The sequence below is a fragment of the Triturus cristatus genome, chromosome 10, assembly GCF_964204655.1.
Source record: "Triturus cristatus chromosome 10, aTriCri1.1, whole genome shotgun sequence".
Classification (NCBI taxonomy): domain Eukaryota; kingdom Metazoa; phylum Chordata; class Amphibia; order Caudata; family Salamandridae; genus Triturus; species Triturus cristatus.
Genome location: NC_140593.1, coordinates 874,425,950 through 874,453,299, shown reverse-complemented (window position 1 = coordinate 874,453,299; position 27,350 = coordinate 874,425,950). Strand labels below are relative to the sequence as shown.

General features: G+C 43.8%; 1 protein-coding gene across 4 annotated transcripts in view; it reads right to left on the bottom strand.

The window, feature by feature from the left end:
- Window positions 1–6,673, bottom strand: part of LOC146796150 (uncharacterized) — a 210,301-nt gene extending 203,628 nt beyond the window's left edge. For 3 of the 4 annotated variants that reach the window (XM_085628546.1, XM_085628547.1, XM_085628549.1), the window contains exon 1: window positions 6,408–6,650. In XM_085628546.1, coding sequence (XP_085484672.1) covers window positions 6,408–6,521 — 114 coding nt within the window. In that variant the 5' untranslated portion in view covers window positions 6,522–6,650. Of the gene's footprint in view, window positions 1–6,407 lie in introns of all 4 variants that reach the window. The other variant, XM_085628548.1, reaches the window with a different exon arrangement.
- Window positions 6,674–27,350: the final 20,677 nt, after the last annotated feature.

The following is a 27,350-nucleotide window of genomic DNA, read 5'->3' as shown; positions in this document are numbered from 1 at the left end:
TTTTGCACATCTTATATACAACTATACCTTCCCATATTGAGTACATGTTGAGTAGGTCTTTTCCCCTATCATTTGAAGAAATGTTTTTTTTTAATGCTTTTGTTAACAAACATGGGGGCATATTAACAAGCCAGGCGATAAAATTATCGCCGCTTTAGCGGCAGAAAACTGCCGCTAAAACGGCGATAATGGGCTTGATAATATGCTGTATGGAATTCCAATTGAAGCCCATGTTAGATGTCCTTCACATCTAACATGGGTTTCAATTGGAATTCCATAGAGCATATTATCAAGCCCATTATCGCCGTTTTAGCGGCAGTTTTCTGCCGCTAAAGCGGCGATAATTTTATCACCTGGCTTGTTAATATGCCCCATAGGGGCATATCAACAAGGGCTTTATCTCTGCTTTTTTGGCTTTAAAAGCCAAAAAAGCAGAGATAAAACTAGCACCCTATCAACAACAGGGTGCTAACATGCAATTTCGCATGTTAGCACCCTTTTACTCTACGCTTCCCCTTGCATCTCTAATGAGATGCAAAGGGGGCGTTCCAGACTAAAATAATAGGAGAAATGTCGCTAAGCGACATTTCTCCTATTATCAAGAATATCGCTAACCCTGTTAGAGACAAAAAAATCAGCGCTAACCGCGGTTAACGCTGCTTTTTTACGTCTGGTATTTTTCTGACTTAGCCATGATATCCTATGGAAGGTGGATATCATGGCTAAGTTTGTCTGTCCCTATCAACAAGGTAACGTGAGATTATCGCTGGGTTTCCAGCGATAATCTCACGTTAGCCACTTAGCGTGAGGATTTTTATCGCTATTGAGATAAGCGTTGCTAATAGCACGCTATCTCAGCGATAAAAATCAACGCTAGCCGGCGCTAATTATCCTAGCGCTAAGTGCGCTTAGCGATAATTATCGCCGGTTGTTGTTGATATGCCCCATTGAACTTTCCTCTCTGTTAAGTGCGGTTTTTTTTCTTTATTTCAAATTGCAAAGTCTTGCTTGGTGTTTTGTTGTTTCACGGTTTCATTTGCAAGGTCAAGTCGCATAATTTTTGTTTACACGTCTTTAATAAAGTCTGTCTTGTACAGTAATATAAAGAAACTACATTGATCTGTTGACTTTCACCCTGAAAGTATATTTTATAATGTAGACATTAAACAAGAGACATTTTATGATTTTGTTTTGGACGTGTGTGTTACATTTTTGTTCCAAACTATTTTGTTTCAATTACAATGCGCTAATACATTGGTAAACATCTCGCAGGTTATTCCCTTCTGCACGTTTGGAACAGTATAATGAGACTAACAAAGAAGCTGGGAGAAACGGATTGTGAAACCCCGGCTCCAAAGGCTCCCCGTTTCTCTTTAGGGTTCACAGAACGGGCGTCTGTGATTTTGCTCTTCAAACCTTTCCATCGTCAGCGGAAGCCTTAAAAGGCACCCGATTAGTGCGCTCCGCTTCGGGTTTTTTTTGTTGCCAATTAGTGTTTTGTGGCCAGCGGGAAGTCGATGCTGACGGAGATTACATGACTCCCAGGCTTTTTAGGTCGAGGGACCATCCGGTCTGCCAAAGGCAGAACCGGAAGTCCGGAGATTTAATGTTTCTTAGAGTGGCTATTTAGCCCGCCTCTCTTTTTGGCTCTCCTCCATTGGCTGGCTTCCTAAACGGAGGCCAGCCATTGGAGGAGAGAGCCGTCCCTCCAAATAGGCTCCGTCTTTTTCAGATTCGGGGGCGTGTTCCGTGCTGTTCTTTCCACTTTTTAGCCACGCCCTTTTTAGAACAGCTGGAACACGCCCCCGAATCCGAAAATACCGCTGCCTTTCTCCGAGGCATTTCTGCTTTACCTCGGAGAAAGGCAGTTGTCTCTCTCTGATTCTGTCGTGTTTCTTGTTTCTCGTTTCCCCTTCCTGATCTCTTTCTCTGCTCTCTTTTTCCGCTTAGCTTCAACGTAAAGAGTGAAGCACATTTCAGACGATCCCTAAAGCACGGGAAGGCGAACCCTTGGTCTGTTCTATTGTTCCCGGCTTGGCCGCTTACCGCTGGGGTGGCTGCTGTCATGCCAAAGATGGAGAAAGCGGACTGCAAACGGCGAGGAGTCCCACGCCGGCCATTTTAGAGCTTCTTTCGGGCATCCTGTCCTCACACCCTGGAGAGGGCGTCCTGTCCTCACACCTTGCTTCTTTCGGGCGACCTGTCCTCACACCTTGCCTCTTGCAGGGGTTACTTCTGTGTGGGCTTCCTGTCCTTACACCTTGCAGTTTGCTGACGCGCGCAGTCCTGCCGCCCAAGGATGCGCCCCTGCAGCTGGCATCGGCGGCCGCCTCGGCTGGGCGTGCGCTGGGTACACACACGCGCCAGCAGGGCCGGTGTTAATGCACAGAGCCAAGTGTTTCTGCCCTGCCCGCGCCCCCTCCGCTCACAACAAACAGCGGCAGCCTGCTGCCGTGTAACCCAAGCCCGGCCATTGTTCGCCGCGGCCAGGGGCTGGCTATATTTGACTCACGGTGAGTGCTTGAGTGTGTGCCCCCCCCACCCCCCCCGGCGCCATTCCGCACGTGCCCAGAATTGCTGGCACCGAGGCCAGGGTAGTCCTGCACCTTGGCTCCCAAAGCCTCCAACCCCCGAATGCGGACAGTAAATACCTGGCATGCACCTCTCGCGGGCTCTACGTAAAACCCCTTGGTATCTTTTGTAGAAAGTATTGTGTTTGTTTATAGCAAAATAGTTACGTCACCAGTAGGGGCAAATTCATGACCGACCTAAGATATGCACTGTTAACGAGAAAAAGAGGAAAAGTGGGTTTGCGAATACAACTGAAAGGCGTGCGAGGACTTGAATAAAAATCATCTCTGTATAAGTAGCGGCCCAAACCATCCTTCTGTCGCTTGTAAGCGCCGTGAATAAGTATTTCTTTTACCCAATTCAAAAACCAATTACTTTACAAAATGAGAAGGTAGCTGGCATCGAAGGGGAGGGGCGATAACTATGATGTGTTTCATTGTACATGTGTGGTTCTGCGGTGATTGTTTGGAGTTATGCCTTAGTGTTTTTTAGGTCGAGGGACCATCCGGTCTGCCAAAGGCAGAACCGGAAGTCCGGAGATTTAATGTTTCTTAGAGTGGCTATTTAGCCCGCCTCTCTTTTTGGCTCGCCACCATTGGCTGGCTTCCTAAACAGAGGCCAGCCATTGGAGGAGAGAGCCGTCCCTCCAAATAGGCTCCGTCTTTTTAAGATTCGGGGACGTGTTCCGTGCTGTTCTTACCACTTTTTAGCCACGCCCTTTTTTGGGGTGTTATTCTCTCCTCCAGCCAATGGCAAGAGGAGAGAAAAGAAAAACACGCCCCCGAATCCGAAACCGCCGCTGCCTTTCTCCGAGGCATTTCTTCTTCGCCTCGGAGAAAGGCGGCGGTGTTCATGGCGTCCTCTCCCCCTGCTCTTGGCTCCCGTGTTGGCTGTTACAAACACGCATTCGTAGGAGACTGGCATGCGTGGATGTTTGAAGGTGGGGTGTAATCCACCAGTCACCCACTAAGGCAGACTTTTATGAGCAGGAACGTAACATGTAATTGAGTGTACCCAGACCTACCAGCCTTTTACGGATAGCAATACATATTTTATTGAAGTGTGTGTATTTTTGCTCCAAATGCGGTCGCTTTCCCTTTCGCGTGCTGTGCTTGTTTACATTTCTGTTGCTTTGCTCCCACCCCCACCCACTGTCCGGGTTCACAAAGCTCCCACCCCCCCTCCCGTTGGATGGAAGCTGCAGGCTAGTTGGGGGCTAAATGAGGGATTGGTGCACACGCGGGGGCAGGGGATCGTCTGTCGAGCTTGGAGCAGAAAGGCTGAGGCATTTGTAAAAGGCATTTCAATGTGATACATGTGCTTCGGTAAGGTAGATGGTTTAAGAGTGTGGTTATGGCGTTGGGGGTGGGGCGAGTTGCACTTGAGTTCATTAAAGTATATTATATTGGAATCGTTGAGCCACACACTCTCTCTCTATCTCACTACCTCACTCTTTCTATCTCACTAACTTACTTTCACTCTCTCTTTCACTACCTCTCTCTCTATCTCACTACATCACAACATCACTCTATGCTTATATATCACTACCTCACAACATCCCTCTCCCTCACTACCTCACTCTTTCCCTACCTCACTCTCTCTATCTCACTACCTCACTCTCTATCTACCTCACTCTCTATCTCACTACCTCACTCTCTATCTACCTCACTCTCTCTCACTACCTCACTCTCTATTTCAATACCTCACTCTCTCTCTCTATCTCACTACCTCACTCTCTCTCTGCTAATGCAATAGGTATCACATATGCAAAAAAAAAGCTAATGCCAATAGAAATGACAATGCCATTTATTTAGGGATACAAAAATAATAAAAAAAATAATGAGCAATACCAATAGCTCTACCTATAATATTGCCAAGACCATTGCATTTTAAATGCTTGTTGCAAGCTTTGCCTTGAAAGAGGTTCTCTGTTGCAGGATAGTTGGTTGCGCAGTAGGGTTCTGTACTTCAGCTTTGAGTTAGTAAAAATAGGAAGCAAGGAGTAATGTAAATATTGTAAGTGATGAAGTGAAGGAATAAAAGACTGTACTGGGGTGTGTTGAATTTGAGAACATGGTCAGGGTTAGGTAATTAATTATTTTGGGTGCGGTTTAAGCTCGTGTCTTAATTAGAAGGCCTTGGCGGTGCTTCCTTCGATGTATGTGCACACTTGTGTTTTGTTTACACGTAATCCTGCGAACAAGCATTCAAAAAATGCTGTTTGCATGTGTTGTATGCACAAATGTTTGTTACCTGATAGCCAAACCTACTGGCATTGCCAATTCTGGCGAAAAATGCGAGGTAAAACACTTTGTTATTTACTACGCCATAGCTAGAACTCTCAAAATGCGAGACCTATTGCATTGCAAATGCTTGTTTAAAGTGGCCTCTAAACAATGTAAAATCCACTAGAACATGTTTGTTATACATGTTTGGGGTTGACCAACATGTTCCATATGCACAATTTATCACTCTATTTTCTTCTATTGGCTCTAAGGATAGCTTCGCTCCATTTTTGGAGGTGTTAGCCCCGTCTCCAAAGGTGGACCTATTGACCTATTGACCTGTTAACCTCCCAACCCAAAGTTCGGGTTTGGTTTCGACCCTGTACCGAGCTGAGAATTCAACACACCTCTGCAAGCTGTCAGCTTTGGACACAGCACCAGGGGCCATATGGAGCAATGTCGGTCATTGTGCTGAGGAATATTGACCTTCTTGTCATTTTGTCTGTCTTGCCTCTGGGCTTGTAAGTGAGGCACAATGTGGCATTAATGATGTCCACGCACATTGAAGCGAGTGTTAAAATGTTATAATACACACACTTCCCGAAGGAACTCTTGTTATGTTGTGTTATTTTAATTTGCTCTTGTATAGCGCATGTACACCGACAGGTCTCTTAGCGCTTTGGAAGAGGAGAAACACAGTCAAAAACGGGCAGGTCTCCAGGTACTAAAGGGCTTTAAGCCGTATCTAGTGCTTCCCTAGTGCGTGTCTATTCACCTAATATCACAGTACCTGTAACAATTATTATAACACCATTCCAACGTCAAGTTTTAATTTCAAAACCTTATGGTGGGAGGAAATCCAAGACACCACCATTATTGTCTGTCAGGTGTGTGCCTCCTCCACACCAGTCCTCTGATTGGTTTCCCACTGCAGTGGGGGCTTTAAAGCTTTATACTTCATTGACAATCAGTCAGTTACATGATACCTGCAGGTTTCCGTAGCTCGAATTCTCATGCTCTGATCTAATGCATCATGGTCATTGTGGTAATTCGTTGTAGAAGACATCTTCACTTCCTCCAGATGCACCTTACAGAACATATTTCTCTCTGGACGGTCTCGTTAGAGGAGTATGAATATAACTGGATCGTAAATGTTAGGCCTGGGTACAGTTCACAATTTCCTTCACCCCAGAGGCAAACAACCTCTGGTAGGTCAGTAGAACTCTGACAGGGGTAATCATTCCCGCCACACTCAGTCATGATTTGTTTGGGCTCCCCTCCGAAGAGCTGGGGCAGAGAAAGCCCCTTTAGGTTTGCAGCTCAGTTCTAAAAGGCTGACAGTTCCAAGTCACAAGAACAGGGCGCACTGGCAGGGTAGCAGCTACCAGGCGCGTGCCCAGTCCCACGGATGTAAGGGCCCACGAGACGTTATAGACTCCAACTGTAACTGCATGACTATGAAATCAATGAACCCTATTGTCCTTTCTTGTATAAGGGCAAGGGCACTTTCGGGAAAACCCTGCACAGGCACCCGGGATTCCCCGACTTTAGCGGTTCCAGCCTGTCACAAATGTACTATTTTCCCCTTAAGCCTACGTAGATGCCACAAACCTGCATGTTTTCCGACGGTGGCACCTGTGGTGTGGGCCCAGGAGGAGGCGCGGAGGCGGTGGTCGCCATCAGTACCACCGCCGTCAGCAAACCCAAGAGCGCGGAGGGCTTCATCTCGATGAACGCTGTCTCCAGTGGAGGGAGCGCGCGCAGCCAGACCGGACGAGGGGGTGAACGACGATTGGACCGGCGGGTCCGGAGTTCAGATCCCAGCTCCGACCTGCCTCTCTCCGGAGGTGAACAGCACAGGGGCCCTGCAAGGGGCATTGTGTAACCACGAGGAGGGTTTGTTTTCCACAGAGCTCTGCCGCATGCTTCCAGGTTTGGGTCGATAATAATTTTAACTCTTGCGTGCCACACAAAAAAGACGACCTGATAACCTTAACCTGTGCGTCACCAACCGAATTGTTTTTGAATAGTACATTGGGAATATACATCTCTATGTACATTCCATAGATTTCAGAGGCCTGAAAACCCGAGCCAGTCCGGCATGGATTCGAACCTGTGACCTTCACTTCTTCACAGAGCTGTTCATCGAACGCTGAATCCTCGGAGCTACCTTCCTGTTAGCATAGATCTCAACTGCCTGTTTTTGGGACTGCAGATTTGTTTATTTTAATATTTAATAAAAACAACAACCATTTCAGAGTCGGTACTAAAATAAAATAGCCTGGGCCCAGTTTGGTGGAATTGTAGAAACAATAGTTGATGGACAGAATGCAGAACAATGTCATACATTCACCCCAGTACAGAGATCTGGGCCTAAATCCATCATTTTTTTGCTCACCATGCCATTCCAGTTTGAACCCAGCCATCAGTCTTGACCTCATGAGAACAGTCCAGCCCGAACTGCTAAACCAGGTCCTCCCGGGACTGAAACCAAGCATCCTAGGACCGGTTTCAGGGTTTCACCCCTCTTCAGCCAGGATAGCTTAATTCCAGTGGCATGGAAAGCACGGGACTCACGTCTGAGCATACCCGACCCACTCAGGGTGACAAATGCAAAAACAATAGTTGATGGACAGAATGCAGAACAATGTCATACATTCACCCCAGTACAGAGATCTGGGCCTAAATCCATCATTTTTTTGCTCACCATGCCATTCCAGTTTGAACCCAGCCATATGCAAATCAGTCTTGACCCTGTGCCTCATGGGAACAGTCCAGCCCGAACTGCCAAGCCAGGTCCTCCCTGGACTGAAACCAAGCATCCTAGGACCGGTTTCTGGGTTTCACCCCTCTTCAGCCAGGATAGCTTAATTCCAGTGGCGTGGAAAGCACGGCACTCGCGTCTGACCATTCCCGACCCACTCAGGGTGACAAATGCAAAAACAATAGTTGGGAAAACACAGCACCAAATGCACCACTCAATTTGTATAATACAAATAAGTCCAAGTCTTCAAAGTAGTACGTATTCCAAAAGGTTCTTCTTTATTGTTCAATTTAAAATGTGAATTTTTTTGACAACAGCAAAAGCAGCCGACGCGTTTCGTCCAACTTTGGACTTCTTCAGGGCTAAACCCGTAGGTTGAATAATAAGCACATATGGTTCTGATTAGCTCAATTAAAGAGTCTATCACGATCCAATCGGATATGGTATATCCTTAGTATAAGATCACTGTCCTGTATAGAAAAGGAAATGAAAAGTATTAATTAGAAGTGGAATGTACAAAAACGATGTTCCTTAGCCATCAGTGACAAGCCATAGTCGAATGGTGGGTTTGAGCGTAAATTCCTCCAATGATAAGAGCGAATTTGTCTTATCGTGGGATACCCGATTCAGTATCCAAAGACGAAGTCAAAGGGAGGCGTCCGCCCCGTCCGGTAACAGCGAGGTAGTGGATATCGCTGTTACCGGACGGGGCGGACGCCTCCCTTTGACTTCGTCTTTGGATACTGAATCGGGTATCCCACGATAAGACAAATTCGCTCTTATCATTGGAGGAATTTACGCTCAAACCCACCATTCGACTATGGCTTGTCACTGATGGCTAAGGAACATCGTTTTTGTACATTCCACTTCTAATTAATACTTTTCATTTCCTTTTCTATACAGGACAGTGATCTTATACTAAGGATATACCATATCCGATTGGATCGTGATAGACTCTTTAATTGAGCTAATCAGAACCATATGTGCTTATTATTCAACCTACGGGTTTAGCCCTGAAGAAGTCCAAAGTTGGACGAAACGCGTCGGCTGCTTTTGCTGTTGTCAAAAAAATTCACATTTTAAATTGAACAATAAAGAAGAACCTTTTGGAATACGTACTACTTTGAAGACTTGGACTTATTTGTATTATACAAATTGAGTGGTGCATTTGGTGCTGTGTTTTCCCATATGTATATTCCAAGTATTGGAACAGCATTGCGCTGGCGGGTGCTAACCAACAGTGCACACTCCTGGTGAATAAATAATTCCTTTCACCATATTATTATATTGAGTTACTCTTAAATCCGGTGCTGTCTCAGTGGGATTCCGCTAGCCTTGTGGTTTTTGCAAAAACAATAGTTGATGGACAGAATGCAGAACAATGTCATAAATTCACCCCAGTACAGAGATCTGGGCCTAAATCCATCATTTTTTTGCTCACCATGCCATTCCAGTTTGAACTCAGCCATATGTTCAACACTCCGTCCATCATTTCCTTTGGTGTTGCTTTGTTCGCCATAAGTTGGCAGGGTATGCTCAGACGTGAGTCCCTTGCTCACTTTGCCACTGGATTCAGGCAAGCCTGGCTGAAGACGGCTGAAATGCCAGAAACCAGTCCTAGGAAGCTTGTTTCCGGTCCAGGGAAGACATGGCTTGGCAGTTCGGGCTGGACTGTTCCCATGAGGCACAGGGACAGACTGCTTTGCATATTGCCATGTCTGAACTGGGGTGGCAGAGTGGGCTAAAGAACGGTGATGGATTAAACCCAGATCATTTGACTGGGGGTGAGTGCTTGCAATGTTCAACACTCCGTCCATCATTTCCTTTGGTGTTGCTTTGTTCGCCATAAGTTGGCAGGGTATGCTCAGACGTGAGTCCCTTGCTCACTTTGCCACTGGATTCAAGCAAGCCTGGCTGAAGACGGCTGAAATGCCAGAAACCGGTCCTAGGAAGCTTGTTTCCGGTCCAGGGAAGACATGGCATGGCAGTTCGGGCTGGACTGTTCCCATGAGACACAGGGTCAGACTGATTTGCATATGGCCATGTCTGAACTGGGGTGGCAGAGTGGGCTAAAGAACGGTGATGGATCAAACCCAGATCAGTTGACTGGGGGTGAGTGCTTGCAATGTTCAACACTCCGTCCATCATTTCCTTTGTTGTTGCTTTGTTCGCCATAAGTTGGCAGAGTATGCTCAGACGTGAGTCCCTTGCTCACTTTGCCACTGGATTCAAGCAAGCCTGGCTGAAGACGGTTGAAATGCCAGAAACCGGTCCTAGGAAGCTTGTTTCCGGTCCAGGGAAGACATGGCTTGGTAGTTTGGGCTGAACTGTTCCCATGACGCACAGGGTCAGACTGATTTGCATATGGCCATGTCTGAACTGGGGTGGCAGAGTGAGCTAAAGAACGGTGATGGATCAAACCCAGATCAGTTGACTGGGGGTGAGTGCTTGCAATGTTCAACACTCCGTCCATCATTTCCTTTGGTGTTGCTTTGTTCGCCATAAGTTGGCAGGGTATGCTCAGACGCGAGTCCCTTGCTCACTTTGCCACTGGATTCAAGCAAGCCTGGCTGAAGACGGCTGAAATGCCAGAAACCGGTCCTAGGAAGCTTGTTTCCGGTCCAGGGAAGACATGGCTTGGCAGTTCGGGCTGGACTGTTCCCATGAGGCACAGGGTCAGACTGATTTGCATATGGCCATGTCTGAACTGGGGTGGCAGAGTAGGCTAAAGAACGGTGATGGATTAAACCTAGATCAGGTGACTAGGGGTGAGTGCTTGCAATGTTCAACATTCCGTCCATCATTTCCTTTGGTGTTGCTTTGTTCACCATAAGTTGGCAGGGTATGCTCAGACGTGAGTCCCTTGCTCACTTTGCCACTGGATTCAAGCAAGCCTGGCTGAAGACGGCTGAAATGCCAGAAACCGGTCCTAGGAAGCTTGTTTCCGGTCCAGGGAAGACATGGCTTGGCAGTTCGGGCTGGACTGTTCCCATGAGGCACAGGGTCAGACTGATTTGCATATGGCCATGTCTGAACTGGGGTGGCAGAGTGGGCTAAAGAACGGTGATGGATTAAACCCAGATCAGTTGACTCGGGGTGAGTGCTTGCAATGTTCAACACTCCGTCCATCATTTCCTTTGGTGTTGCTTTGGTGGAATTGTAGGCCATCACACCACGGCAGTTCTCTTAACAGGACCTCACACTTAGAAGTCACAGGAAGTCAAGTGTGGCCTGCTGTCTTTACAAAGGGTATCTTCTGACACATGGCCACACTTCGGTGGTGCAGCAGGTGCAGTGCCACCCGGGCCCAGGAGTCTGAGAAGTGCTCTACTTATGAGAAATGTATATTGTCATAAGAAATTGTTATAAGAAATCAATATTCTCAGAAGCCTTTATATTGTATCTTTATTTTTGATTTCTAAAAATAAAAATAAAAGCAAACTACCTGTATTCTTATGTCTAGCTCTATCTCTTCCCGAGGCAACTCTCCATTTTGGACATTAGGTGCCATCTGCCCTTTTGTTCCTCCTCTTCAAGCAGCACACCGTTCAGGACCCTCTTCAATGTCGTGGGGTGCAGCGCACCGTTCAGGACCCTCTTCAAGGTCGTGGGGTGCAGCGCACCGTTCAGGAGCATTAAAGTAACAGTAGCAAAAATATATACGGGTCGGGTCACAAAAGCATTTATAAGCACAAGAAGTAATACTACCTGAGTACCCTTTTCGTACTCTTACATGCCTTTGTGAATCTTCCCCAAAATGCCTAACTCCCTATTAGTAAAAGTGCCAAGATTTCACAGTCCTTTCTATTTGTACTATTTGTCGTGAATATTCTCTGAATATACCCATTTTATTACCATTTTAGTTGTTTTGGGGCTTGTTCATTAAGGCATGCAAGAGTACATAAGAGTTTAGTGCAGGAGTCCTGCTTTACGTACTTATAATTGTAATTGTGTTTACATAGCGCCAGTGCTTAATTTTAGCCGGTGGTTTCCGGTGCTCGGCACCAGCACCCAATTGTCAACACTGGTACTTATGGCAGTGCGTCACATGGTGTCACTATTTGTCCAGTTCAGATCAGTACAGCAACAGTTGTTTATTATTTCAGTGCACGTTAAAAATGACTAAAAAAAGCCGTTCTTATAGCATTGGGGGGCTGGAATAGTCAGAAGTAGTGTAATTGGCAGTGGTGTCAGGGGCAATAGGTGGTGCAAGCTGCAGTTGCCTCCTGATGAGGGCCCTGGCACTTATTAATTTACAAATTAAGCACTGCAAAGCGCTTACTACCAATGACTAGGCGTTGAATCACTTTTTGTCAAGCAGCACACTACTCCGGAACCTCAAGATGGGTTAGTGGAGGGAAATATAAATTGTTGTTGGGAGTGGTGGGCATGTGAACCTGTTAGTTAGAGAAATAGGATAAAGGATGGATAGAGGGAGGAATTTAGAAAGGGTTATTTGGGCGTGCATATTAGTAAAAGAGGTTTGAGATGTGTCAGAGAGTGGAGGTAGGGGATATTTTGAAACCGGAATAAGATGTGTCATAGACTAGAGGTTTGGGGAGAATTTCTTTTCTGCAGTGGGAGAAAAATATATAAACATTTAGATACATAAGCACACATAATATATATATATATATATATATATATATATATTCACTGAAAAAACCATAGGTTTCAGGGGTGTTATAGTTAGCTGGACTTTTCACTTGTACAAAACCATTGAAATTCCCCCGTTATAGTTAGTTCAGCTAACTATAACTCGCGCGCCCGCAATGCACTGCTGATGACGTCACATATTACATCACTCATGACATGGTCAGTGACATCACTCATGACATCACTGATGACATCTCAAATGACATCACTGATGACATCACTGATGACATCATCCAGTGAATGTGTGTTTTTCTGAAAATTAAATATGTTTTATATATGTGTATCTCAAGGTCGATGGAAGAATAAATGGGTATATAAGTGTCTAAATGGATGATTTGTGTTTGAAAAATTGATTGTGTAACTGACTGATTAAGTGTATCATAGTGAATACATGGCTTAGTGAGTATTGTTTAAATATGTAAATATCTGTATCAGTCTCTCACTTTGTGTATAAGTGGCTGCATGGGTTGGTGAGTAGCTACATGGGTGTCTATATAGGTTATTAGTTGGTTTTTTGAGTATCAGTCTGAGTGTCTGCATGGTTCGGTGGGGGGTATTACGTAGTGCATAGGTGCATGAATGAGTGACTCACTGTTTGTATGTGTTGAAGACAGCATGTGTGCAGGACTGTATGGGTGGATGAGTGTGTGCATGGGTGTGTTAGTGAGTGAATGACTGTCTCAATAGTGTCTTTATGAGTAACTACGTATGTTTTAAACTAGTATATGTGACTATTGGTGTATATATGTGAGTATATGTGAGAGTGAGAGATTGAAAGAGTTCCTGTATGAATAAGTATGTGTTTCTATAAGTGATTGTTTAAAAGACTAAGTATGTGTAAGTTTCCGTAGAAGTAAGTGTGGTGGTGTGTGTATAACTGTATATGCAAGTAAATGTATGTTTGATTCTTTATTAGCATGAGTGACTATGTGTGTGAGTAACTCTATGGATGAGTGGCATTGTGTAACAGGATGTATAGGTGTATGAGTACATATGATGAGTGAGTACATGTATGAGTCACTGTATAGGACTGTTGGTGAATGAGTGGATGTGTATGTGGATCTTAGAATTACTGAAGAGGTTGTTGTAACTGGTATTGGTATGTCCATTGTTTTGAAAATTTTAGTCTCTATTTTTGAATGTGTGTATCAAAGGTTATATTAGGGTGAGAGGAGGTCTGCCACTCTATCACAAGGATGATGTCATCAGTGATGTCAACAGTGATGTCATTTGAGATATCATCAGTGATGTCATGAGTGATGTCACTGACCATGTCATGAGTGATGTAATATGTGACGTCATCAGCAGTGCATTGCGGGCGCGCGAGTTATAGTTAGCTGAACTAACTATAACGGGGGAATTTCAATGGTTTTGTACAAGTGAAAAGTCCAGCTAACTATAACACCCCTGAAACCTATGGTTTTTTCAGTGAATTTCTGAGGTTTTTTAAATGCTAATTCCTAACTATAACGTGCCTCAAACCAATGGTTTTTTCTGTGAATTTCAAAGGTTTTTTAAATGCTAATTTCTAACTATGCCTACAGAGATAGGACATGTGAAGAAAGAAGAAAAAATGCACAGAAAGAAACAAAAGAAGTGCAGAAAGAAGCAACAGAAGTCCTCAAATACGAAGATAAGTGCAGGAAGAAGGATAACGTGCAGAAAGAACAAAAAGAAGAGCAGAAAGAAGCCTTGTTGCAAAATCATCCTGTACCCTCAACTTTTTCAGACGGATACTGGTGGTAACTGAGTCTGACTAACCAGTCCTAGAGCCAGTGCTATGTTAAAAGACACTTAGAATACAGTGAAAACACCTACATAGGGAACATTATGCATTGGGGTCCCCCTGTGATTAGCCTGACCTCCTCTGTAAGCCCCTAGTATATAATAGGGCATGGGGATTAAAACTACCTCTTAAAACAGGCCACAGGGCGTTTTTGCACACGTTAACTCAGGCCCCGTCCCTTCCCTTCACCACTGTCTAAACACGCCCTGTGTCCGTTTTTAGTTGGGAGATTAAGTTCATTTGAATCCTGAGGGTCCCTAGGGTCCAACTAGCCCACTAGGTACCTCCAGTAAGTGCCACAGAGCTGCGTTGCAGAGAGGTGTAAAAAGTGGCACGGCCTGGACCACCTCTCTGCAATGCAGCTCAGTGGCGCTTACTGGAAGCACTTGGTGGGCTAGTTAGCCCCCAGGGGCCCTCAGTATTGAAGGGAAATTATATCCCCAATTTAAAACGTGCCATAGTGCATGTTTGCACACGTCACCTCAGGCCCCGTCCCCTCCCTTCACCACTGTGTAAACGCGCCCTGTGGCTGTTCTAAGTTGAGAGATTAAGTCCCCTTGAATCCTAAGGGTCCCTAGGGTCACACTAGACCACTAGGTACCTCCAGTAAGCGCCACAGAGCTGCGTTGCAGAGAGGTGTAAAACGGGGCTTGGCCTCAGAACACCTATCTGCAGCGCAGCTCCCTGGCGCATACTGGAGATGCCTGTTGGGGGCGCGTTTGCAGAGTGCTGCACGGAGGGGGCATGGCCTCCGGCACGATGCCAGTCTTTTATTTATTTTAATTTTTTAAGAAGGGGGGCTGTGTGGTTCCCCTTCTTATTCTAATTTATTGGCCCTGATGACCCCATCCCCCAGGGCCTGTCTCCTAATTATATTTTTTTAACCCCAATCCCCAGGGCCGGCCACTGTTTTTTATTATTTTTAAAAAATATATATTTATAGACACACCTAGGACATGCTGGACAAACCGTACGTACCTATCACCATGACGATTTGCGTGATATTCATTAAAAGGCTACTATGCATGCAATGAATCCACGTGGAATGTATTTACACCACTAGTGAAGCTCTGACATGTCTGATGCCCTACCGTGCCTAATCCCGGTAGACACCCTCGTCGTTTATTTATACAAACATGGGTAGCTATTGACGGGCACATTTAATACACATGCACACCAAGCCATTCAAAGGGGATTCGACAAAAATTCGACAAACTATGCAAGAAACCCCCCTCACGGTTAATAAAACACACATCCACTGCCGGATGTGTAATACTTTTTATTTTACTCTCTGGAAAGGGGACGAACATCACTTGAGAGTCACAGCGCGCTCCTGACAGAGCCCAATGCTGTGTTACACCCACCATTGCCTGCCGAGTGCCACACACCTCTGTGTTGTATTCCACTAGCTAGTGCATATGCTATGACACTCTCTAGCCCATGTGCACTGTAACACCACCCCGTGAATATGTCATGCCACACTTGTCTTCGCACGGGTTATATTGCCCCATCTAACGTGCCTTCCTCGATGCCTATGTTATAACGCACAGTGCTATGCCATACATATTACAATCTGGGATCCATATCTTTGTCACAGTGCATATGCAACGTTACACTCCCCAGCACATATTTTATATTACAACTTTAGAGACTAGTTAGGTTACACAACACTGCCCTGTGCATATTACACTCCAAGGCGCATGTCGCATAGCACGCGCTAGTGCCTGCGCTATCTCGCGCTCTCCAATGAATCTGTCATTGCGCACAATGTATTGCATATTATATTTCACGCCTGGTTCATCTTATATCACACTTTTTGGTGCATAGTTTATACCATACACTATATCTAGTTTTCATTTTCAATCGTGCTCTCAGGACTATGTTCTATATAACACTGTGTTTACCTACCCTTTTCACGGGCATTATATTTTGCGATAGGGGGTGGAGGGTCAGGGGGTGTTTCTGCCAAGTGAGCCCGGAGTCACAGTCACAAACGTCCTCTTCTTCCTGAATAAAAGTGAGATTATGCTGCATACTTGTTCATATTTTAAGTAGTTCGCACAGACACAATGTTTTAAAAACAATAAAGTTCCTAATACCCGCCTTCTCTGAACAGTTAGCTTGCTGCCCCATCCCCCTCCTCCCTATCCTCTGTTGTGTGAATCCATGGACTAGCCTCCTCCCTCCTGCCATGCATGGTCTGATGTGCTGCCACTGCCCTCAATTTAGTATGATGTACCAGTCCACTCCTCCTGCCCTCCATTGCCCAATTCTATGCCCCATCATTGACCTCCTGCTTAAACTCTGTGCTTAGCTTGCTGACCCTATTCTCCTTCCCCCTGCCCTGCGATGACTTTGTGCATGCCCCTGCTCCATCCTTTTTGCCCACCATGTCCCATGGACCTGCCACTCCTATCTACTCTGAGTGTTCTGTTGAGCTGCCACTCCCCTCCCACCTGCCTAGCATTGTCAGATGACTGTAACCTGTCCATGCCACCTCCACCCTGCCTGTCCACATGCCATGCCCCTATCCTCTTGCTCCTGTCCTACATGGTCCATTGTACTGCCACATTCTTCTGCCCTCCCTGGTCTGTTGTGCTGCAACTGCTCCTCCTGCCTGCCCCGTGCGGTCTGTTGTGAGGCCCCTTCCCCTGAACTTTCTTGTCTGTGCACAGGTCCTGACCCTCCCTTCTATCCTCCATCGTCCTTTGTGCATGCCCCTGCACCCTCCTTCTTGCCCATCATAGCCATTGTGCTGCCACTAACCCTCCCACTTGCCATGCATGGTCTTCTGTGCTGCCATGGCCCCTCCCACCTTCCCTGTGTGGTCAGTTAGCTGCCCCTGACCCCCTCCCACCTTCCCTCCATGGTCTGTGTGTATGCCATCACAGTCTCACTGTTGCTCTTCATGGTGTGTCTTGCTTCTAGTGCCCATCCTGCCTGACTTCCATGGCTATCTTGCTGCTCCTGCCCTGCCCCCTTGCCCCCAGCCCTCTGTTTACATGTGGGGACCCCTACTCCCTCCCTCCTGGCTTGTCTGTTCCATTGTAATGCCCCTGATCCGTCCCTCCTGCCCTTTATGGTCTGTTATGCTGCAGCTTTCTCTCCTGTCTGTCCATTATGGTCAGCTAGCTACCATTGCCTCTTGCCCCTCTGTTCCCTGTTGTCCATGTGCATGGTCCTGTCCCCTCCCTCTTGCTTTCTATGGATTGTTGTGCGGAACTCCCGTCCTGCATGCCCTGTGTGGTGTATTGTGCTGCTGCAAACCCTGATGCCTGCCCTGCAGGGTCAGTTTGGTGCACCTCTCCATGTCCCTCCTGTCCCCTGTTATCCAAGTCCATGTCCCTATCCCATTTCCTTCCATGATCCATTGTACCATACTTGCGAACATTTTGAACTTGGTAAGAGGGAGATTTTGAAAAAAAACTGGGGTATTGATTTTCCCCTTTGAGTTACACTGAAAAAGTGGATATTGTAGACAGGAGACAGATCAAATAAAGCCCATTTGAGCTTAAAAACATTGGACGTTTCCTGGCTGAATCGGGTCTGTTGGCATGTATGGTTGTACTACCATTGCCTCTTCCTTCTGCCCACAATGGTCTATTACATTGCCACAGCCTTGAAGGAGGGTAGATTTTGTATCACAGGGGGCCCCTGGCCCGTTCTGTCCACACCTGAAGTATGAGACCCTTGTCCTTGCCCTGCCAGCCGCATTTGTAGGCCGTATTAAATTGACCAGCGGGTCCTGTGTTGCTATATAATTATCCTGAGACATCCTTACCACTCAGCCAGCATAAAACCCCTGTGTAGGCCCTTCTGTTCAATATGTAGGCCTCTTTGTTAAATTGACCATAGCTCTGCAATTTTAGTGTATAGCAGTCTGAAGGCAGGTCTGCGAGGCCTTCTGCTCCAAACTAGTAGCCCCCACCCTACCCGAGTGCTCGGTATCAAAGTTCAACATCCCCCTGAAGCTGTCGACATACAGTAGGCTGCATCCTGGACTGGTACTTGCTTCCTGGGCAGGTTTCCCGCTTTTAAGGAAGTGGCAACCGCAGAGCGTCAAGTTAGGAGAACTGAGGAGATTTAATACATGAATATATTGAATTCCCGTACAATACCCATTATTTTCTGCTTGCTCTATGGAACTTATGATAAGCGATTGGCCTGAGAGACTGACCTTTTCACCCAGTCCATTGTCAGCATTAAGTGGGTAAATGACGAAATGTCTGGTAAAATCTGCAGACGAAGCTTTTGGGTAGCATACGTAGGTAGATGTAGCGTGCAAAGGAGCCCACAAAATGATATAAAAAGGGAGCACCCACAGATATCGACGGACTACCTCGCCGTCTGTATGTAGGTTAACAGGCTGTGCAGGTTTTCCCCAAGAGCTGGGAGCTCTTGTATTCCTTTGCTTAAAATGTCTTGCTCTGCTTTGCTTGAAGTATCTTATTCTATTTTACCTATATGAAATGTCATGTTATGTTTAACCATTGTTCTCTTTACTTTTGCATTTAAAAGATTTTGTATTGTAATTGCAGGAATGCTTGCTCTAAGAGTAAACGTGAGTGTTCTTAGGTAACATTTTCCTTGTTGTAACTTGTTTCTCATGATGCATTTATAGATGTGTTTTCTCTCTCTCTCTGTCAGTACATTAATTGAGATACAGAGAATATCATGACAGCTGTATGATTATCTGGATTCTGTATTTTGTACTTTATGTCTCTATTCTGCGGTTTCTTTGAAGTTGCATCTTCTCATTAAACTGCCATTGTATTCTGCCTCCAATTCCATGTCTCATATGTCTGTTTTCTTCATTTTTGGAGCAAGCATTCCTAGGCACCCCTGCTCAAATTAAGGTGCCCCTTTTGTCCCTGACTCACTCTCCTGCTCAGTTCTGTGGTGGCTCCCGGGGCTCTGGGGACCGCCCCTAGCTTCCTTGACCCGTAATAGATCTTCCCTCCAACAGCCTCTCTTGCAAGTCCTGTATTGTTGGTTTGTTGCCCCTGCCCCCCTTTCCACTGCCCTCCATAGTCTGTTGTGCTTCCACGGCCCTTCCTGCCTGCTCAGTGTGGTTAAATTGTTGCCTTTGCACCCTCCTACCTGCCTTCAATTTTCAGAGTCCGTGCCCCTGGCCTCTGCCTCTCAACAGTATCCTAATGAACAACTAGATTGCTAACATTCTATATTTATTACAAAAGTGTGGAACGCCTGACATCATCTTGATGTTATCAAAACTGTAATACCTAGAGCATTTCCTTTAGAAATTACATATATGAGAGGGTCTTATTGGCAATAACATTTTGGTTAGTGCTCTAAAAGACTAAAATAAGGACATATTTTCTGAGTTTTCAAATAGCGACAAAGCACTTTTAAATTATTTGTTATCTTTATGTTTTTTTATCCAGTTGATCACTTGATTAAATGTTGCACTTAGGGGAGAGGATGTGGTGTTACTTCCAGAACTGCAGACTTTGCAACTGGGGAACCAGGTTGAAGTTTCTGCTTCAGCTCGACATTCTGTGATTCTGGTCAAATCACTTAGTTTTCCCATGTCTACAACCAAAATGAATTTGTTCTTGTGTGATGTAACCAATGCTCATGTAAAGCACTCCAATACCTGACAAGTCTGCACTATATAACACTGCAAAAACACAAAATAATAAGTGTTTTGCACACTTCTGTCATTGGGCTATATTTGGGCTATATCTGGGTGATTTTGGGCTACATTTGGGCTCTTTTGTCTCCGGTGGCCATCTTGGGAGATTTATTTGTTATGAAGTTTCCTAATTTCCTCATGTACTGCAGTCTCCTCAGTAGGAAATGCTTTCAGTTTTTTACTTTGATTCCATCATGAAGGTATTCAGATATGTCACACATTTGCCATAAATTCTGAATGTTAGCACTCTAGTTGCTCATTAGATCACTGTAGTAAAACTACTGTTCACCATGGAAGTCTGCTCCTGGTATTAAAAGTGCATGTTTCAGTCTGCATGTCAGAACTTTTTAATGAAATAGAAGAGGATTTGAGAAGTCACTCAAAATGTGCCCTAATTTTTCTTTCTGCAGCACTAATCATACTTTTTATGGAAAAATGAACCCCCTCATTTTGTTCCTTTTTAAATTAAATGTTTTAAGAGTTACCACTTTAATCCAAGCAAGATGGCTTCAGGTGTGCCATATGTTTATCATAAGTAGGACGGTTAGCGCTCTAGTAGTTCTTTGGAACACTCTGGGAAGCTGCAGTAGAACACAAAGGAATCAACTGACAGTCTCTGCCCTTGTTGGATGTACATGTTTTACTGAGAATGTCAGACTTCATTCTCACATGACTGAGAAAGATAATGTGAATTTACAGAAAATAAGCTCTCAGTTTAGCTTATAGATCACCTTCCAAACCTCTGTGGTAAAAGCATGAGAAAATATTTTTCTCTCAATCATGATATCCCAGCAGAAGGCTTTTTCACATAGTGAAATCACCTTAGAACATACCACAATTCCTAAAATGAGTATGGTACCGTCAACAAATGATTTATAATGTAACTAAAGTCTTAAAACCTTCTATTAACTGCAATGCTTTTTAATGAGGTGCTATCATGTATATTTGTCCCAAGATGGCTGCCAACACTTCTTGGATGAAGTGCTGACAGCCAATCAGATCTCAGGATGAGATGTGTGGTTAGGCTCCGCCCACATATATATATGCTTTTAAATGCTATTTTCTCAGGAAATACTGAACAGATTTACACCAGACCTGCAAAAGGCACTTCCTTGATCTTATGGCTACCTCTCTGCCAAATTTCTAGTAATTCTGTTCAGCCGTTCGGGCTGTAGCCCTGTCTAAAGGTCCTATAGAAAAATGCATGGGAAAAACGCGTTTTGGGACCCCCCTTTTATCTCAGCCCCCGCTTGACGAATCCCCCCGAGACTTTCAGGGTAGGAGCGGAGCGTAGCGCCCCACCTATTTTGAAAAATTCGCGAGGATTCGTCGACCGGCGCCAAAGTTATTCAAAATAGAATGTTGAGGTTTTCCTATGGAAACGTGGTCCTAACTATAACTACCTACTGGCGACCGCCAGTAGGTAATATATATATATATATATATATATATATATATATATATATATATATATATATATATATATATATATATATATATTACCTACTGGCGGTCGCCAGTAGGTAGTTATAGTTAGGACCCCTTTTCCATAGGAAATCCGCAACATTCTATTTTGAATAACTTTGGCGCCGGTCGACGAATCCTCGCGAATTTCTCAAAATAGGTGGGGCGCTACGCTCCGCTCCTACCCTGAAAGTCTCGGGGGGATTCGTCAAGCGGGGGCTGAGATAAAAGGGGGGTCCCAAAACGCGTTTTTCCCATGCATTTTTCCATAGGACCTTTAGACAGGGCTACAGCCCGAACGGCTGAACAGAATTTAATGAAATTTGGCAGAGAGGTAGTCCCTAGGTCAAGGAAGTGCCTTTTGTAGGTTTGGTGTAAATCTGTTCAGTAGATTCTGAGAAAATAGCCTTTAAATCAATATATATATCTGAGCCAGCTTACGGTACGCGTACCGTAAGCTTACCGTACGCGTACGGTGGCGTGCGCGAGGGCGATTCTGATTGGCTGTTAGATCTTAGTAAACATTCGAATCAGCCGAAACCAGGAAGCGGCGGCCGCCATTTCGTGTGTTTCACTCAGAAAAAAAAGAGTGATATCTTGAAAAGGGGGCAAGGAGGAGAGTTACAGACCCCCTTACATTTGTGAGGGGGTCAAAGAAGGACTGTAAAGTACAAAGAAAACATTTATTGATTTTAAAAAAAATCACGGGGTACGCGTACGGTAAGCTTACGGTAAGCGTACGGAAGAAAAAATAAATAAAAAAAGAAATGAAATGCAGATTTAAGAGTTTAGATATTAGGGAGCTCTAAAAAGAGCCGTTGTGTTTATGAAGTCATTTTTTAAGTGATACCTACAAGTAAGTACCGATGCAGAGTCTAAGGTTCAAGAGGAAGACTCTGTTCCCTTCATCATTGAAGTGCACACCATCTCCTCTATAAATGTCTTGCATGTCATAACGCAAGTTGTTGTGGTAAATGGCACTCATACCATAGTCACGGAGGAAAGCAGAAACAGATTTGTTGACGTGCTTTCTTGCTTTGTCAATTTGCGGACAGAAATGATTGGACCAGTTCCATTTTTGCCTTTGGCATATGTTGGAAAACACAAAGGCAGTTTTAGGGAAAAGTGAAAACAGTTGTGCAAAGGTGTCCTTCATAAGCATTTCCAGACCTACCCCAGTCAAAGTGCCTAGGTCATTGCCACCACAGTGCACTATTATGAGGTCAGGGTGTTGGATTTGCATGAAGGATTTCACCAATGGCATCAATTGGTGCCACTTTAACCCTCTCTGACCAATCCATTTAATGTCTACATTTGGCAAAGCAAGGTCTCTCACCATACCTGTTTTCTCTGCAAACTTTTCACTCCAGAAGACATAGCTGTGCCCTACAATCCACACTGTGAACATCTTCAAAGGAGAACTGGATGCACTCAGGAGGTGTCTTTCAGTAGAATGGCAATATGAAAAGAAAGACAGTTTGGAAATGGAGGCATACATATTTTTTTCAAAACAAAAAGAACTGATTGGCTGTTTCATACCATTCTAGAATAAAAACTAGGCTGTATGTGTAAATTAATAGAAGCATGTTTTGTATTGGTACAAAAAAATGTGTTACCAAAGAACAGTACTATGGATTTGCTGTTAGGTTTGAAAAGTCAAGCACTCTTGCTCTGTGGAATTGAAACATTGTGTGGCGAACTTCTGACCTAACTCCACACAGCAATGTTCCATGAGCTGTTGCTATGGTAGCAGGCAGAAGTCAAGTTGGGGGAAGGGTACTAGGCAGAAGTCAAGTTGGGGGAAGGGTACTTTTGGAAAAGGGTTGGTTTACAACCAATAGAAATGTGTGATTACATTTGAAAAAAAGGGGGAAGCACTGAGATTTGAAACTTACATGTATATGTGTGGAAAAATAGAGGGAAAGTTTGCCATTATCTGGTTCTGCTGAGAGGAGAGAGGTGTAGAGAACAGAGATCCTGGCTCTGATAATCTGCTGTTTGAGTGCCACATTTCTTTCACAGCTAACTAATTTTAAAGGTGAGTTTAGAGTTAGAGAGGGGATGTATATGGTAAATTAAGAAATGAATAATACAATTGGAATTCCTTTTGTAGAAGTTGTGTTTATTATTTTCTGTTTTGGGAGAAATTTAATTGTGAGGAACATGTAAAATAATATGGACTATTTTTTCATGATAAATGAAGGTGTACTGGTAAAAATAAGGAATACTTTAAGGGTTTGAGGTTGCAGTCAGTAATGCAAATACATTCAGCATCACTAAGGCTGGTTGCCCTTGCTGGAGTGTAGGCAGTCACCGAGGATACAAAAATCAAAAAAGTGGATTCATAATGTGTCAGTCTGTAAAAGTGATTTTCACTTGCCAAAAAAAAAGAGCAGTAAGTGTGCATTTAAATTGGAAAAGAAATTTCGTTTTGGGACTAATGTGAAAACATGACTCTGTGTGCAAATACGAATTACAGGCCGAGATTTATTGCGTTTTGCTCTGGTGATTTCACAGTAGCATTAGTAGGAAAAAGGGGGAGCGATTTTTTGGTGCAGAAGCAGACTCTTAGCACACACCCAGCTGCTTGCCATGTATAATCATGCACAGTATTTAGAAGCGAGTGGGGTTTTCAGGTTTCAGTCTGTAATGCAAATACATTCAGCATCACTAAGGCTGGTTGCCCTTGCTGGAGTGTAGGCAGTCACCCAGGATACACATGGTGGTGGTCTGAAAAAGCAGTCTGGACATGTGCAATTAAAAAAATATAAAAAGTGGATTCATAATGTGTCAGTCTGTAAAAGTGATTTTCACTTGCCAAAAAAAAGAGCAGTAAGTGTGCATTTAAATTGGCAAAGAAATTTCGTTTTGGGACTAATGTGAAAACATGACTCTGTGTGCAAATAGGAATTACAGGCAGAGATTTCTTGCGTTTTGCTCTGGTGATTTCACAGTTGCATTAGTAGGAAAAAGGGGGAGCTATTTTTTTGGTGCAGAAGCAGACTCTTAGCACACACCCAGCTCCTTTCTATGTATAATCATGCACAGTATTTAGAAGCGAGTGGGGTTTTCAGGTTTCAGTCTGTAATGCAAATACATTCAGCATCACTAAGGCTGGTTGCCCTTGCTGGAGTGTAGGCAGTCACCCAGGATACACATGGTGGTGGTCTGAAAAAGCAGTCTGGACATGTGCAATTAAAAAAATATAAAAAGTGGATTCATAATGTGTCAGTCTGTAAAAGTGATTTTCACTTGCCAAAAAAAAAGAGCAGTAAGTGTGCATTTAAATTGGCAAAGAAATTTCGTTTTGGGACTAATGTGAAAACATGACTCTGTGTGCAAATAGGAATTACAGGCAGAGATTTATTGCGTTTTGCTCTGGTGATTTCACAGTTGCATTAGTAGGAAAAAGGGGGAGCGATTTTTGGGGGGAAGAAGCAGACTCTTAGCACACACCCAGCTCCTTTCTATGTATAATCATGCACAGTATTTAGAAGCGAGTGGGGTTTTGAGGTTTCAGTCTGTAATGCAAATACATTCAGCATCACTAAGGCTGGTTGCCCTTGTTGGAGTGTAGGCAGTCACCGAGGATACACATGGTGCTGGTCTGAAAAAGCAGTCTGGACATGGGCTTTTTTAAAAAAATCTGAAAAGTGGTTTCATAATGTGTCAGTCTGTAAAAGTGATTTTCACTTGCCCAAAAAAAAGAGCAGTAAGTGTGCATTCAAATTGGCAAAGAAATTTCGTTTTGGGACTAATGTGAAAACATAACTCTGTGTGCAAATGAAATGCAATATATTCTGAAAACAGCAAAAATAAGGCAAAAATATTTTTAGGTAAATATGTAAATACGTGTACTGTTTTTTTTTAAATGTTTAAAAAATATTAATACTTTTTTCTTTTTTTCAGATTGATATAGAAAATTTACGAAAACTAGAACCATTTTTAAAGCAATTTTTTTATAAAAAACAAATGAATAAATATTTTTTGGAGTGGGTATGGTAAGTCAATAATAATAATTGTAGTGTTTCAAAGTCATTGAAATGTGATTATTGATTTTTAGTGTTTTTTTAAAAATAAAAAAAAAAATACGCGCACCGTACGCGTACGGTAAAAAAAAAAAAAAGTTTTTAAAAACATCTATAAAAAAAAGATGAAAGATAAGGTTGGCTCTTACAAGAGCCGTTGTGTTCATGCAGGGAGAGAGGAAAGAAAGAATGGGAAAATTAGTCTCTGTGACAAGTGTGCTGATCTATTTTGTTGTCCACTAGGGAAACACTGGTCTCCCTATGACAAATTAGATCATGACACGAGGCACATCGAATATCAACCCTCCGAAATCGAGGGTTAATTTCCAGAGGGCCAGCAAAAGGAGATGCTCCCCCCACAGATGAAGGGCTCACCTGACCAGCAGAAGAAGGAGTCAGCCCTGCAGATGATGGTCCAGGCTGAGCTGCTGTGGATGTGCTTGGTTGACTTTCTGAAGAGTTACCTCCAAAAAGTCGAGCATGTGTCCTTTTGTGTACATCCTTGAGGTGCCTCATCATGGTATGATTCCCAAAGGAATACTTCCTGTCAGGATTACCTCTAGAAAGTACACGCTCACACAGCTTGCAAGTCACTAAGGGTGCATTTACCTTTAGCTGGCCTTCAGGAAAAGTAAAATAATCCCATACATAAGAGGTCTTTTGTTTCCTCGCTCTCTGCCTCAAGGTAGTGCTGCTAGTGCTAGCCTCACTCTCAGAAGGGCTCTGCTGTTCTGCCATCGTATCACAAAGACAACCCAGCTCCTTCTCCTAAGGGATCACAAGCAGAAATGAGGGGAATGGGTGTGGTGTAGGAGAGTTCTAGAACTGAAAGTAGTTTCAACCAATCAAAAGTTGTGTTTCATGATCACATGACCTACCGTACGCTTACGGTACGCTTACGGTACACTTACGGCAAAAGTACGCATGCGCGTAAAAAAGACACGCGCTTGCGCGCATGCGCATAACAGTCACTACCCGACACTTCCGCGTAACGTGCGCGTGTAGCGTACACGCGTACGCGCCCCACGCGGAGTACGCGCGGCTACGCAAATTGCGTAACTACACGCAAACAGCGTAGATAGATTACGGGCGTTGCGTAAACCGTACGCTTACCGTAAGCTTACGGTACGCGTACTAAAAAAAAGGAAAAAATGTACTGCAAAAAATTATAACATGTTTATTTTATGAAATATATTTAAAAAACAAAAAAAAGAATTTTAAAAATTTAACCATAGTCTTTATAAAAGGTTAGAAAATTAAATTAAAAATATGTTTAAAAAAATAGAAGAAAAAAAAAAAATTAGCATTTAAAAAACCTTGCAAATTCACTGAAAAAACCATGGGTTTCACACACGTTATAGTTAGGAATTAGCATTTAAAAAACCTTGCTAATTCAATGAAAAAACTATAGGTTTCACACACGTTATAGTTAGGAATTAGCATTTAAAAAACCTTAGAAATTCAATGAAAAAACCAAAGGTTTCACACACGTTATAGTTAGCTGGACATTTTACTCGTAAAAAACCATTGAAATTCCCCCGTTATAGTTAGTTAAGCTAACTATAACTCGCGCGCCCGCAATGCACTGCTGATGACGTCACATATTACATCACTCATGACATGGTCAGTGACATCACTCATGACATCACTGATGACATCTCAAATGACATCACTGATGACATCACTGATGACATCATCCTTGTGATAGAGTGGCAGACCTCCTCTCACCCTAATATAACCTTTGATACACACATTTATAAATAGAGACTAAACTTTTCAAAACAATGGACATACCAATACCAGTTACAACAACCTCTTCAGTAATTCTAAGATCCACATACACATCCACTCATTCACCAACAGTCCTATACAGTCACTCATACATGTACTCACTCATCATATGTACTCATACACCTATACATCCTGTTACACAATGCTACTCATCCGTAGAGTTACTCACGCACATAGTCACTCATGCTAATAAAGAATCAAACATCCATTTACTTGCATATACAGTTATACACACACCACCACACTCACTTCTACGGAAACTTGCACATACTTAGTCTTTTAAACAATCACTTATAGAAACACATACTTATTCACACAGGAACTCTTTCAATCTCTCACTCTCACATATACTCACTTATATACACCAATAGTCACATATACTAGTTTAAAACATATGTAGTTACTCATA